At 44.0% G+C, this 15,919-nt stretch overlaps 1 protein-coding gene across 1 annotated transcript in view; it reads right to left on the bottom strand.

Moving 5' to 3' along the window:
- Window positions 1-6,874: 6,874 nt before the first annotated feature.
- DCAF5 (DDB1 and CUL4 associated factor 5) overlaps window positions 6,875-15,919 on the bottom strand; it is a 68,752-nt gene continuing 59,707 nt past the window's right edge. The window contains exons 8-9 of the mRNA XM_084288276.1: window positions 15,247-15,374; window positions 6,875-8,890 (exon numbers count right to left, since the gene is read on the bottom strand). Coding sequence (XP_084144402.1) covers window positions 7,082-8,890; window positions 15,247-15,374 — 1,937 coding nt within the window. The 3' untranslated portion in view covers window positions 6,875-7,081. The remainder of the gene's footprint in view (window positions 8,891-15,246; window positions 15,375-15,919) is intronic.

Raw genomic sequence — 15,919 nt, forward strand, 5'->3', positions numbered from 1 at the left:
CCCTCAGGTTAGGCGTTCGGGTAACTGCGCCAGTGCTTCTGCATCTATCAGTCAGAGCTGAAGTCCCATAAAACACACTTAGCTCAACACAGCCTATTTTCTGTGCCATCAGCTTGCACTATTAATTAGCTACGACGATATTTTCTTCCATTTTAGCTCTGTCCCGTATGAAGCCTTCCATCGTGCTGCGATCCAGCTGATGGGCCTGGAACTAGGTCAGCCCCCTTCTCTGGTGGCTTCCAGCCCCGCGGAGCTCCCAGTCTTATTAATTACCCCATAGGGATGGGCCAGAGACCTCCCTGGTGGTGTGCTGAAACCTCCTGCACACCCTGTGGCAGCATGAAGGTACCAAGGAGGGGCTGTGTGGAGGTCAGGTCTCGCCAGCAGAATGGGCATCCTGGTGGCTTCAAACCCAGGAATCCCACACACCCGCTGTGCACTGCTGCCCATCCCGTGTTGCTGCAGCAAAATGGCATTTTCAGCTAGTGCTGGGCAAGCAACAGGTTCCTCCTGACCTGGATTTAACTTCACTCTCCTCCCTGCCCTTTATTCCTTTTTCTTTTTTTTTTTTTTTCCCTCCTTACTTCCTCACATTTCCTCATTTCTGGTTTATATTTATTGCAGTGAACTTCCCCTTTCCACTGTTTGCTAACATAAATATGTATTTTATTACCGCATTTACTGCCCCGAACCCAAGCTCATTTGCAAACTAACGGCACCCATCTCTCTCGGCGTGACTTTTAGACTTCCTAGGAAAATGTCCTAAAACCATTTTAAGTCATGGCTAGAGGGAAAGAAGCCACAGCTCCCCTGGCAGCTGTTGTATCCTGGTACTGGCAGTGAAATTGGGTTTTCACATCCTGAAACCAAGAGAAAGGGTGTCGTACAAAGAGGCAGCAGTCCCAGTGACTCCTGTTTGCTCCCTGCCTGGTAAGTCACCCCGGCTCCAAGGAAGAGCCCTCTCCCACCTCCTGCTGATGAGGGGCAGAGCAACCCCCGGGCAGCCCAGCTCACACCAACCACTGCTGCTGCTCCCTGGGGGTTTCACATGAGGGTGAAGGAGCACCAGGAGACACCTACCAGCTTCCCACCAGCTGAACTGGCACCCATGGGATGTCCAGTGGCAGGGGCTGGCCTGCCTCAGTGCGGAAGAGGGGGGTTTCCCCTGGGCACCAGTTTCATGTTAACAGCTGCTCCTGAAGCCATCAGCCTCATTCTCGTGCAGTTTGCTCTTTAAAATGCTTTTTTATTTTCCCAGCTGTACACAGATGAAATCCTCCCTTTCCTGGCAGTGTAGTTGTCATTTAGTATGAACGGTTAAGGATTTCATTTGGCTTAAACATGACAAATGTAATCATCTAAGCAACATGCTAACTTTTGAGTTCTGCAAATTTTTCGTCTGCCAAAAGTAAGACTAAAGTAGAATTGCCCTTGGGCTGGAAACAACCACTGACTTCAGAAACAACAGCATCAGACTGTAGAAACATCAAAGGTATTTCAGGACCGGCAGCATGAGACCTCAAGATGTGTCACTCAGACTGAAATCCTCCCATGTTTGTGCAGATTTTCAATTTAAGATTACAGCTGAGTGATTAATGAGCCATTACTCCTGCTGTCTACTGCAATTTGTGTGTCTCCAGAAAGGTGATCTACCGTCCCAACCTGCTCATTAGCTGCTGGGAAGTTGGGCCACAGAAAGTCTGTATCTTTTGCATCCGTATCATTAGGGAGATGAAGGAAAAACCGTGCCCTTCCTGGCAAAACATATGGTAGAGGAAAGCTGAAGTGCCCCTGCGCTGGGTGACAAACTGCAATGGTTTTGACTTTAAAAGTATGTGGAAGTAAACAAAAATCTCCATCTAAGGCTTTAACTGCTTCCACTGTTCCTCAGATAGATTACCCTAGCCAGACTGCGATTCAGGAATTCAAAACATTGCTACAGACTTTCCCAGCTTAAAAATAAGTCTTCCAAATCATCAGAAACATTCAAAAGCTTTAAAAAAAATAATTTAAAAAAAGCTTCTTAATGGAAAGCCTAGGGATATGCCCCGTAGGACACACTAAATCAGTTCTCAGTCCTCTCACTGAATTCAAAGGAAACACAGGACTGCTACTGTTCTCTGTCACTGCAGGCATAGAAGTAAATAGCACGGCAGTCAGCTTGTATGAAAAGCAAACCTTGATAACGTTGAGAGCTTCAAGAGGGCTCACGTACAACTTGGAGCACGTACGTCCTTTCGTTTCAGGCTGGATCACCTTCCATTTCTCCCTCCCCAAAGGTTAGATAGGTGGGAAACAGATGTTCCTCAAGCTTTGGAGAAAATTATATTCAAGGATATGATCCAAGCGAGAAATTCCACGTCTGGCCATAATATACAGGAAATGTCACTGAAGCAGAGTACTGCAACTGGGGACAGTTTCATTTTTGCTTTCTAGTCACCCCAGCACTGTAAGTCCCTCTAGGTTCTCACCTAGAAGGGGGAAGAAGGCAGCAGGTTCCTCAGTGAGGTGTGGGAACCTTGGGAAGGGGAAGAGAGAGTGAGATGTGGCTCCTGCTTTAGAGTTCTCTGTTCCTCCTGCAAGGTTGCTTTATTTTCCTTCGTTTTAACTGGCTGCATAAAGATCACCCACAAATGAAGCCCGTAAACTTCCTTCTAAGGCCCAAGGCAAGCACAGACTAAAAACGAAGTGTTTTTCTCTACAGAGCTTTCTGCAGCAAGTCCCAGGTGATACGAAGCTGAACCAGATGGCGGTAGGAAAAAGACCCCATCAGCCGGTCAAAGCCTGGGGAAAGCTCTGGCACTTCTCCGTGTGTGTTTCAGACAAAAGAAGGAAGAAGCCCACTCCTGCACGATGCAGTAGGCTGATGGGTAGGATGCAAGACAGGAGACCCAAGTTCAAGTCCCTGACTCGAACGATGCAGAATGCAACCACCAGTTCTGACTGCTTGTTTGCTGCACCGTGTAGGTGTGAGAGCACTGACGACACGGACACCGGGAGCTCTTCTGAGACTCTCACTGCTTTTGACCTGCACAGCCACTGAAGACAACTCTGCAACCCCTAGCACCTGCCAGGACCAGTGGGAGTTTCATTTTGTTTTGTTCTTTAAAGAACTGCCAATTTCTTAACAGGTGTTTGAAACTGTTCTTGTTTGTATTAATGTAGCGTTAACTGGGATTATTAGCACCCCCTGAAGCAGGAGTACACTGATGTGTTTTATAAATTATGTATACGCTAGAATTGGCTTAATAAAGAATTCCTCAAGAACCCCATATAATAATGAGGTTGTTACACAGCAATTTGGCTGTTACAGCTATCTGCATCGCTCTGGGACTCTGCAGACTCTGCAGCAGCGCACACAGCTCCCAGGGGCAGAAATGTTCTGAGATCAGCGGGTAAAACTGAGAGAAAGCATCACAAGTACAGGGTACCTCTCAGCAGCACTGCCTGTAGGAGATGAGAACTCTCTAACGTGGAACGTTGTAACTCAATGAAGAAGCAACAACAATTCCGTCTTGCTCTTGTTCACAAACAGCAAAATAAATTAGAAGCCCAAATGAAAGCACCCCTAGACCACAGCAGTATCAAGCCACATCAGCTTCTGATGGCCACACGAGACATCTCTCTGTTCATTGGGATGTGACAACGCAGAGGAGCACACCACCACAGAAGCAGACCTAACTCCCCTGACACATTACATGAAAGGTGATTTTCCAGCCTCCAATTGACAGAACATTTAAGGAGGGATTAGGATCAGGTTTCAATTACTTGAGAGCGGTTCTATTATGAAACTTAGAAAAAAAACTCCACTGCAATCTCTAGAGAAAATTAGATTCTGAAATAAGTTGTCCTCCCCAATTACTGCACCAGCTGAGACAGGCTGGACTTCAACGCAATCACCTGGTACACCTGTGGTTCAAACCCTGTGCTCTTCCTTTCTCAAAGCACCTGCACCGTTTGGCATGAACCCTGCCATGAGACACAGCCGCCCCTTGACAGCTCAGGGTGGCCTCCATGGAGCCACTCACCTTGGAGAAGATTCACCAGCGTTGGTAAGAGAATCACAAGAGAGCTGGAAAAAAATCAACACGCTAGGGCTGTGGGGTGATTAATCCCCTATCTCTCATCTCTCTGAAAAAGCCTCATTCTTGCCTGCTTCAGAGGAAAAGCCAACTTTGTCTCGGTCGCTTTAGTTCAGATGTCGAACAGGTTGGTTTGACATTAATGCTTTAAACAGAAATAGGCAAACGTGTAGCTTGTGAACTTATAGGAATGTCAAAAAGCATTTAAAGATCAATCTTTCTCCCTCCAACATGCTATGAAGAGACATAAAGGGGGGTTATTCTTTCCCACTGATAAGTTTTTTCGGAGATGAACCGTGCAGTCCGACCTAGCAATTTTCCTGTCATAGCAAGCTGCAGGAAAAGTCAACAGTAGCTAACTAGCAAGGTAACCCAATATTTACACAACCTTTCTAAGTACACAGCACACATTATTAGAAAAGGTAAAATCTCTTCAGACACCGACGTGTAAGGTTTTCCATTGAAAAGCAGTAATGCATCACATGCTTACTCTCCAGTACTGCATCACATGCTTACTCCAAGTTCTCACCTAGCAAAGCTGATCAAGTGTGGGAAAGCAACATAATGCACACTCTTTGCCCACAAACGGGGAGTGATGATGCCAGACACAGAGCAACACTCTGACCTAGCGAGCCAGCAAACTACCAGCACGTAGCAGCTCACAGCTGGTGGAGGGAAGGAGCAGAGGTCTGCGTATGGATCAACGACGGAGCAAACCACCCTCTGGAAGAGCAGCTCTTTTCACTGTTGTCTACCTGTAGCAGACATTATTATTATTTTTTTTCCCCTTTGTCTTTTACAGGTAAGGCAGCTGCCCAGTGCTGAGGACATGATTTATTTGTGTGAGGTGAACCCACGGAGCTGGAAACTACAGGTCTTGTGTGCAGCGAAGTTTCCTGTGAACAAAAGGTTAAGATTGCAACCTACCTTCCTGCTCCTGCTGCACAGAAACCAGAAAAAACAAGCACACGGACAACACCACAGAAACTAGAAATAACAAGCACGCAGACAACATGGGAGGCTACCTTTGGGAAAACACAGCAAATCTTTATGTCCCAGGCTTGGGGAGGAGCATTAACACCAAACTGGAGAGCTTTTGTTCAGCTTATGAAAACAAACAGAAGAACCAGAGAGTGAGACCATGAGGCACTGGAGAAATGGTGAGAAAAATTATCGTATCATACGAGAGTGGAGACGCTTTCACCAGCAATCTGGGCTTTCTTCAGAGGAGGGCAGAAGTGAGTGTAACAGCTGAGAAAATGTTTCTAATATAAATATCTTTTTTTTTTTTTTTTTTTTTTTTTTTTTTTTTTTTAAAGATTTGACAGGGCAAAATAAAGATTTTAGCTAAAAACCAGCATTTACAACAAGGTGTTGATATAACCAAGTAGGACACTCCTACAGTGATTGGAGTGGTCCAAAACATGACCAGGACAGAACGATTTTTTCAGTAAGGGAGCAATACATCAGCTCGTTCTCACTGCCACCTGCACTGGTGTTGGAGAACATCCCTCTCCCTTTCAGCCTCCTTAACATGCTTCTCCAGTACTGCATCACATGCTTACTCCAAGTTCTCACCTAGCAAAGCTGATCAAGTGTGGGAAAGCAGCATAATGCACACAGCAATTGTAGCACAAAGTTTTTCAGCTCATGACTACCCTTCCTCCCATCCCTTTCCCTTTCCCTCCCAGCATCCCTTCCAAAGTTGTCCTTTACTTTCATCACGTTTTAACAGGGTGTCTTGCTTCTTTCCCCACGTACCAGGTAGCTGTCTGTGTGAGATAATTACTCTGAGACACTCCTTGTACTGCTAGCGTCCTGCCCAATGCAGCAAGTCCCCTACTCCTTAACCTCAGCTAGTCCTTTATCAGTACTGAGCTTGAAAGCCTGTAACAACCACTAGGGTCAAAGCAGCACCTTTCCCTTGTCAGCACTGCAGGGCACAAACACAGTCAGGTCCTTTATAGGGGGTTCCTTTTCCCTTTGCTCACTGACTCACTTTCCAGACCTCTCCGAGTGCTGCTGCTAACAGGCACCGCTTACAACACCCGTCCTTCCACTGCTTCCTCTTTGGCCCACTGCCTCCCAGAAGCAAGCACACAGGGGAGGGGAAGGCACAGTCAGGATACATCCCAGCCCTCAGAGCCATATTCTGAGTAATAATAATAACAACACCGAATCTTTGTGCGTTAGGCTTGCATGCTTCAATGCCTGACTTCTGATGCCCTTGGTTAGAGCGAGGCCTGCAGCATAACAGCCGCCTCTTGCCAAACAATCGCATTGCACTGTAATGATGACACCGTGTTACTCAGTTCCTTTCTTTCACAAAACCCACAAAATTGAATGTCACCATGGGAACAGTCTAAAGTTGATTTTGGAAAGAGGCTTATTTCCTATAGCTTTTCTGTTGGCATAAAAATAATGTCACTGAACCGTATCAGAAGCGAGTGCTTTATGAACTATCATCTCTAAAGGTATCAGTAAGCTCTGAAAACATCCTCCCCTAAGGGCTGCATTTCTTTAGTTCCTGAAGTAGAATACAGGGGCCAGAAAGGTTTATTCCCCATTTTCCTCAACAAGAAACACACCCCAAGCTACCACCAGGGTGATCTAATTCAATCATTCTTCAGCCTGTAATGCGTAGTAAGTGTCAGAATGGAAAAATTCCTTCTAAGAAGAACAATTAAAACTTAAAGCAGCCATCCTGGTTGGCTGGCTGAACAAACGACACATGTTCACACAAGAATAATTCAGTCAACCGTCTTAATAAGGATTTACTTTAAACAGAACCTTGTATGGGTACACTAGACTCAGTCTCATTAAGGAGTAAGTTGGATTTTTATACAGCATGAACCATTGGCAATCTAAAACAGACCCACTGAAGAATGGAATGGAGAATCAAACGCAACATTTCAGACCCAAGCTCTATGTGCCTTTAATACTTTTTTTTTTTCCTTTCCTTTTTTTTGAGTGCACACTACGACAGACATTTGCATTTATCATGTTTTTAACTTCTTTTCTAAGGATGAATTCTCTGAATCTGCATCTTCCAGCTCCGCTCTGTGTCTTTTCAGTCCTCCGAGAGACGGAGTGCTCTCACTGCCTGTGGGATGCAAGTCAGCAGGATCCTCTCTTGTGCTCACGTTGTAGCTGTTGGAGTCCATTTCAGACAGGCAGCAGTCTTTGTGCAAGGTCGCACCCACCTGCGCAAGGTTGCCATTGTCAGCGTTTGGGCGCACCTGTAGTCCTTGAATCACAGCCTCCTGCTCTCCGAAACTCTGTCCGTTGTTGAAGCACGAAGGGCGAAGATGCAAGTGGCCGTTGTTGTGGTTAACGCAGGAGGTGTCGAGGCTCCTCTCCTCGCTGTCGTCAGCCTGGTTTCTGGAGCAGTGACCCGACATGCTACAGATGGCAACGCCAGAGAACGGAGGGACCAGCGAGTGGTGGCTTGGTGCTGGCTGACAGTTCTGACTGTTTTTCTGTTCCACCAGGCCGGCGGGCTGAAGGCAAGGCTCTTCGGTACAACTATTTAGCCCTTTGCAGTTAGCTTTTCCATTGAGCTTCTTAGTCTCAAAGGAATGCTCTATGCCCCCGCTGGTAGTGTCTTCAGATGTGTTTTCTTGACTCTCCACCCGCCGATGATTGTCACATTCATGAGCTTGACCATTACTAGAATTTTCTACCAAACCACACTCCTTTAAAGTTTCTTTGTTGTGGCTTTCAGCAGAAAGAGCTGGGGAACCTTGAGGAACCACTGAGCTCAAGTTCCTGGCATCCTCCTTATTTAGCGCGTGTGCTGTACTGTGCCTTCCACTAGTTCCTGGTTTCCCTTCATCATTCTCCCCATCTCCTCTGGAGGATTCGCCATCTTTATTAGCCGAATACGATATGTATGAATAGTGAAGCCATTTGTAGGCTTTGTAAATCTTTCTCTCCACTGATTCACTGTCTGAACAAGGAGAGGTCCTTTCTTTGAGAACTTCTTTGTTGGCTGAACTCCTTTCTGGTGAAGAAGCTGGCGAAGAAGAAAGATCATCTACTTTGATCTGGGGGTAATCGTAGATATCCTCGCCTATGTAAGGGGTCACGTTCTCTGTGTTAGTGTTAGTCCTTTCCTCCTTTTGCACCTTCTGTCGGCGCCTCAGCGCGTTGCGTTGCCTCATAGACGTGCGCCGTTCGTTCAGTTCCTCTTCGTCTTCCGTGCTGCTGCTGCTGCTGGAACTGCTGGACTCGTGCTCCTCGGGACTCGGGGATCGTGGCCGTGGGAACAGGTCTGTATCCAGCTCTGCCTCGCAGGTGTTGTCATCAGAATCGGACTCATTGGAGAGGGCCAGGAGACGTTTATCCTGATACTTTCTCAGCGCGGAGAGCCTCTGCTGACGGGAAGCCACGTCTTCTCTGGCCGAGGGGGATTCCGCTGATCTTAAGGCCCTTAAGTTGTAGGCAGTTTCATCAGACTCTTCGGCCGTGTGCGGTGGGGAGTGATGCAAAGAGGCCGAGGACTCCGACTCGCTGTAAGCGGAGCGTTCGCTCACTCCCGCGTGGAGCTGCAGGATGGTGCTCTCACTGAGGTCGCTGTCCGAGTCAGAACTCCAGCCCTCGATCTCCCGGCGCACCAGGGAGTCGAAGAAGGCCATCATCCGCGGGTCCTCCTGGACCGACTGGTTGGCGTAATCGTGAGACAAACCACTGCCACTGTTCAACACGAGGCTGATGTACTCTTCGTGAGTGTAGAGGCAACGCGAGTCATCCTCAATCCGACCATCTAGATCCCCTGTGCAGTCAGGCTGTTTGTAAGGACTCCAGATCTGTAACAGAAAATAACAAAATAAAATAAAGTACACACAGCTTTGACTTCATAAACTACTAAAGCATTTGAAACAGAACAGTAGAGCACATGCTAATAACAGCTGCAAGTTGCAGATTTTTTTATTCATGTTTACCCCCTACACCCACACTCACAATTATTCCAGAGATTTCTTTCCCCCTTCACAAACGTGTTCTTCCTGCATCTTCTTCACCCATCCAGAAAGCTAAGAGCTCTCACACTGCAGATTATCTGCCGTTTCAATATTTCAGCGTGTAATAATTCTTCCCAAATTGCAGGGCTCTATTTTTATGTAATAGGTGATGCTTACTCACTAACTGTAAGAATAGTTTGTTGCCTACAGTATAGTCTTAGCACTAATGAGGGATGAAGGCACTTGTTTCCCAGGAAACTAGAGTTGCTTGTGCCAGTGATGTAGAGCAACATTTCATCCAGCTGCACAGTCAGTCACACCTGATCAGCAGGCAGGGAGCTGAATGCATGGAGGTGAGAAGTTGTCTTGCACTACTCCCTTTAGAGAACCGTTGAGGAGGAAAGAAAGCATCCAACATCCTCTCAAGATGCAGCAGCAGGTTCGGTTAGTGGGGAAAGGTGAAGGAGAAGAGCTTTACTGAAAGCTATTTTTGAAGTGGGAAGAGGTAGTAATATTGCAAAATGAAATGATTTCACCAATATCAGCAGCCTTGACCGTACTCTCAGTCTATTATCTCCTAAGTTTTCCTACTATGAAAGGGGGGAAAAAAAAAAAAAAAAAAAAAAAAAGTGCCCCAAAGAAGATCCACCTCTATTCTTAAGAAACTGTTAATCCATAGCAAACGTAACAAAAGGATCTCCTCACCTTTCTCAGTTTTACTCAGATTCAGGGACAACACAACTGAAACACATATTTGGACAACTACCACCACCTTCCTCTAGGTCACTGCTAATCTCGTGCACAGCATTTACCGGGCGCAGAGCTAGTAGGTACCTTATCCACGAGACTGCCTCAGTGTTCTGATACAATATGTGATTTCAGTCATGCATTGGTTTAACCACACTAATAAACTCACAAAATATGTTTCTATGCCAGCTACCTACTCTAGGTTGGTCTTTTGAGATAGACCTCGGCAAAAACACCCAACTCCTTTCCCAATAGAAATTAGACAAGTTTTGTTCCAAGTAGCCAAAATCACTCACAAATAGAGTGTTTTGCTTCTGTAAATGGGATAATCAGCACTCATCTCATGGATGCAAAGTTAACACATTCAATCTCATACCACCATGACAAGCACAATAAAAAAAGCCCATGAGGATTCCAGTAATTCTGTATTTACAGAGGTTTTCACTACTGTACTATCTATCTTATACCTTTAATATCTGAAGAAAACCAAAATAAGTTATCTTGCAGGTACTTGTTCAGTGCAGCCAAATTTAAGATGGAAAGGTAACCTTAATTCTAGGGTTCTCCCAGACTTGAGCATTTCAGCAGGTAGATCACACCTTTTTGTGGTCAGGGAGCACACACCTTCCTGTAAATGCTTCATGCTGTGTGCCTGGACAAGCAGGCTGGCATTCCCCTTCCTCAAAACAGATAGACCTAGTGGCATTCGACTGATCACCGTGTTTTATGAAACTTTTGTTCTGAACATGTTTTGCCATCCAGTTCAACATCTCATACACGTTTTTGCATCTTGAATGCAGAATTGTCCTAAACTTCCAGCTTGCGACGGGAAGGCCTCCTCATCACAGCGGCTTCCTGTTTCTGCCCCCTGCTTGGGATGACAAATTTCCTCTGTTTCTCTTGTCTCTGTTCCAAAGATGGATTCCTGAATCTCCTTCAGGTGCAGTTTTGCCTGGACAATATTTACTTTTAAGAAGAGAACAAGTTTTAAATATTCTTGGACATGTAAGACCATTGCAAGTTAGCTCCTGGATTTTGTCATGACTTTTTTTTTTTTTTTTTAAGCAAAAGAATTAAAAAACTCTTAGATTCTGCATGAACCAATATAAGTGGAGGAGCGATTGTCTGCTCTGAAGTCAGTCTGGGAAAGGTCCTTTTTATGATGAAGAGTCATCTAAAAAGGTATAAGAAGTGAGCACTGAGATTCCACATCCTTATATTGCTACACGATCTTTCTGCTCAATAGGCAAGCATCAGAAAAAGTAAATCAGTGTTAAATATCAAAAAGATAACTAAAAAGTCCATAGTGAGGCGTTTTCCCTTCTGAGATGGGTTTGTGTACTCTCAATAGGGAGTACATAAAAAAGGGAAGTCAGGGGGAATTCAGCATTTATCCCCACGAATGCCTGCTGGTACAGTTTGCACAGGATCAGATGCCACTGGAGACTGATGTCCCTACTTTTTATGCATTTTGCAATGAGGGAGTAGAAGGGCCTGCCAGAGTCCCAGAAAGAAATCAAAGACTCTTTCCTCAGCAAAACTGGGAAGTTTTTAAATTGACAGCAATTTGTCCAGTGCTCTCTCTGTGGCATCTGAAATGGGCTTCCTTGCAAATGGCATGCATTTGCCTTTCTCTCATCCTCTGACTGATGCAATGGCAGGGAAGAATGTGAGCAAATTGGAGAAAATAAGTTGGCAGCTCATCCCACTGAAGCAACAATCTATCAAGAAGTTCTTTCCTTGTCAGAGGATTAAGGAGCTGAATATTAGTCACTGATGCCCCAAGTACAGATATAAAAATAGGAACAATAACAGAAAAAGGGAGCACAAAACGGCTTCGCTACTTCAGCAGAGATGCCGCTGCGAGCATCTTTGAATTTCTTGTATTCCATGGTGGCAAACCACCAAAATTTTGAAAGAGAAATGGTTATGCCGTTAGCATGAGAATAATTAAAGCCAGCTACATCAGATTATCTCATTAGGCAAAGGCAGCTCGCCACAATGACATTCATCTGTCACCATAGCAACAAGGCCAGTAGGCTCTGCCGTCCTGATAGACAGTTGCCCTCAAAATCAGGCAGTTTTCCATTTCCGATACAAAATAGTATTTTTTTCCTAAAAATCCTTACACAGTTTATCCATTTTAGCTTTTCTGGAGCTGTCTTCTAACTGCATGATTCTCCGTGGCCCTCCTCTAAGCCCCACACGTTAGAGGGAAGGAAAGCCTTGTTTATTTCTCCTGTAGTGCAACTCATGTTCCTGCCAGCACATCCCAACCTCTTATACTTAACTGAGGAAAAAGTAGTATTTTTTTTTCTATTTTATGTTGCTTAGCCATAGTGGCAAATGCTTTCAGCAAAATGACACTTTTATTTGGCAGCTGTGCTTTCCCATGCTATGTTTCTGAGGTTCAGGTTTTCAAAATGCAGAGCAATGAACAATTTGTTTGGATCCAGCATACATACCCGGAGTCAAGGCTTCAAGCATCCTTTATTAATCAGCTTGCTGACTACCATTTTAGGTTTCTAAAGCCTCCTCACTTGAATATTAACACATACATATACACGCTTCAGCTTAACCACTGTATCCCCATTCCTAGTAGGGGGCAAACCCTAAAATACTGAATTATTGAATTAAATTCCTGCAGGTGCCGCCTTACTACAAAATTAAATAAAGCAAAATATGATAACTGAAAAGGTCAAAATCATTCTCGCGAATGTTATTCGTTGCAGCAGGGCTAGGCCTGAGATGAATTTGTATCTCATTTGCAATCAGCATTAAAATAGCAAGTGTGTTGGCAGGAGCACATGGCATTATTGAATGGCTTGTCTGTATCACGCCTTGATGCTGGTGCTATCAGTTCCTCACTTCTACAAGAACTAAAATTAGGCCAGCTAGTCTGAAAAATAAGGGCTCAGACAAACCGACTACTTGCATCCACATTTTAATTCATCACAGTTTCTACAATTGAGGGAATGGAACAGCAGACGAACTTCATGAAGTTATCTCCTATGACTTAATTCCAGAGAGATTTTTTAAGATACCTGAAGGACTGTGGAAGGACAGATACTTCTTAAGCAGATGATTAAAAAAATAAAATACTAGCAACAGTTTTTATTTATGGCTCTTCCTCTTGTCATCTCAACATCTCCAGGCAAGCGCTTCAAGCATTTGCGTGGGAGAAAGACAGCCATACAAGGGAAGGACTCGGCTGCTTTTAATGCAGTAAACAGCCCTCTTCCACTGGTTTGCAAGTTGTCTTTCTCTCTCAGGTGTTCAATCTCCCACTTCCCTCACCTTCCTGCCAGCCACCATCACCTTTACTCCTGTTTCCCCACGTTGATGTTCTCTTCCTTGCTCCCTCATTCCTCAATTCAGCCACGTTTTTCCCTGCCCTTGCAAGGTCTCTCTCCTCAGGCTGCTCTTGCATCTTTGCACCAGGCGGACCCAAGAGTCTCTCTCTCAGAACTGCTGGTGTTGTTTCTCCTGTTTTGCCCTATTGCTAGTGGCTGGTACTAGTGTCCAGCCTGCCCTCAGAAGTAGCTGCAATGAAGAAGAAAACCACCATATGGTCACCTGCAAAACTGTTGTTTACTCAGACCGTGCCTTCAAACAGTAAGGCCATGCAGAACGAACAAGACATGAACCTTAAAACAATCCGAGCACCAAACAACGTGCTTTACAAGCTGAGCCAAAACAGCATACAACAAAAGCATAAGAACTTCAGGCTCTCTAAAACTTCCTACACCTTTCCCTGGATTTTTCTCTGGCTTGCAGTGTTTGGGGACTTGAGCTGCTCGAAGCAGCTACACAAGATGCACGGCACATTCTGTGACACCACGGGTGGTTCTCTTTTAAGGAAGCATTCAAGCAGAGATGTCTTTCAAAGAGTTACACAACCTGTGACTGGAACCTTAATCAAACTAACCTTTTAATCACTAGGCAAAAAAAAAAACAACAAAACAAAACAGAAAAACCCTAGCAGAAGTACACAAAAGCAACACAGGGGATGTTTATACCAATGCTAATCCAATAGTCTAAGCACACTCACGCAGGAAGGATTCATAGGGTGAAGGGTCAGCAGATCTGAAGTCCAAAAGGGAGGCTTGAGACTGTGTGAATCAAATTCCCAAAGCAAATGGATTGCTCTCGCTAAACTGCTTTTAAACAGCAGCAGACTGGCTGCGTGGAAATTGAAAAAATCAGTGAGGTGCTAAGACTGTTCAATGCTCTTTTGTTCAAAGCCTGTGAACTGACAGATTTGTGATCAAGATATTTGCATACAAACCTATCCAAAGGACACAGATGAAGTAAAACGTAGAAAAACAAACTAAAGTACCAGTAGAAGACAGAAGAGAAGTTGAACTAGGACCAGATATCAAAGGTTGATAGCCATAAAGCAAGTGATGCAGCTGGACACTGGGCTGTGGTCCCACTATTTTGTCCAGTTCTGGTCCATAGTGTGCAGACCCTTACCAGGGCAAGTTCTTTCAGTCAACTTGTAGTTTACTAAAGAATTTATTTACTCCTCACAGAAATACACGACCTGATTTATAGCCACATGCAGCTAAGACCTTTATGAAGTCATTCAACAAAAGTGTAGAAGCAGCATTAGTTCTTATTATCCTAGTTAAAAATTAATAAAAATAACATCTGTTTTCCTCCTCTTGTTGGCAGACATAAATAATATCAAAATTTCTATAGCAGCAGAATGCAAAGTGCATTAGCATAGCATAATCCCATCTTTCCACTCTCAACCTCTGTTATTAAAAATGGCAAAAAAAAAAAAAAGTTTCTGCCTTGCTCCCACAGTATCAGCTGTCTTTCTTTAAGCAAAAAAATACCAGAGCATAACAGAGTTCGCCATCTCTTTACATTCCACGTAACAAGACACAAACTTTCTAAAAAAAATGTAAAAATTGTTACATGATTCAGAAGAAAGCCACAGAAAGGGATGCTGAATTGATCTAATCCAGAGGTGTGTACAGAAATTATAAAAGGGACCCTGAAGCAGTATTTGGGCCAAGTTCAGCTAGGTCAGGCTATGCTATGGCTCAACTGTACCATTCAGAGAGAATTTGCTAAATTTTTCACTGAAGTCTTAGGAGATCGCTTATTATGGCTGTTACCAAACTCTCCTAAGTTTGTATGGTACTTCAGCAACATACAGAATTAAAGTGGGAAAAAATATATCCTTTCTCAAGGTAAAACAAAAACAACAACATGAAATCACAATCTTATTGCTTATCTCTAAAACCTTTAAAACTGAAATGGAGTTTTAAGTTAAAATGCCAATTGCATCGGTTTAGCCAGTTAACGAGACATACCACCTTAGAAAAGAAGATAATGGGAAGACTGGATGGGCGTGGGGTATGAATGATGAGAAGAATTTGAGCAAAACAAAGCACTCCTTTCTGAATTACTGAAAGAACACACTTTCTGATAATTGATCTTACCTTTATAATCTTTTCGACGCCAGATGAACAGATCATGTAAGTGTGAGGATTAAACCGGACTTGGTTTACAATTGACCGATGACCTTTCAATACCATAAAAGCACCATTGACAACCCTGCCAATGCCACCTAGAGGAAAAACAAGGACAACTGAAATGAATAATTAAGTTTCCATATTGCTTTCATTCATAATAATTTAAAGTCATATTATATTTGACAATGTGCTCCAGCTTTTTTCTGCAATACTTAAGGCCTGTGTTGGCTGCAGAATTCCAAATTTATGAGTAATGCCCCTATGAAAAGCTGCAAGTTTGATGAAAAGCATCCTTCCTGCAAATTATGACTTGGAAGCTAGCTTTAGTTCAACTATCTAAACAAACAAAGAAGGTTTTTGACCCAATAGGACAAGTATGTGAATAAGAGCAACATACATATTTTATGAAATCACCAGTGAAACCATAGTGCCTAAGGCATGACACTACTCAGTCTGTGAATGCGAAGCAGAGACTAATAAAGGAGTTGACTTCCTATTAGCTGTATTTTTAAAAAAATCAGCAATTCATCGTTGTCACAATTAACTCTAGTCAGATGGATAGGAAACCTTCAGGGCTACTAACCTGCGTCACTATAGTACAGCTAGACTTAGTACAGTCTTCTCTAGACCAGGATCTATA

The sequence above is a fragment of the Netta rufina genome (genome assembly GCF_964035555.1).
Source record: "Netta rufina genome assembly, chromosome: 5".
Classification (NCBI taxonomy): domain Eukaryota; kingdom Metazoa; phylum Chordata; class Aves; order Anseriformes; family Anatidae; genus Netta; species Netta rufina.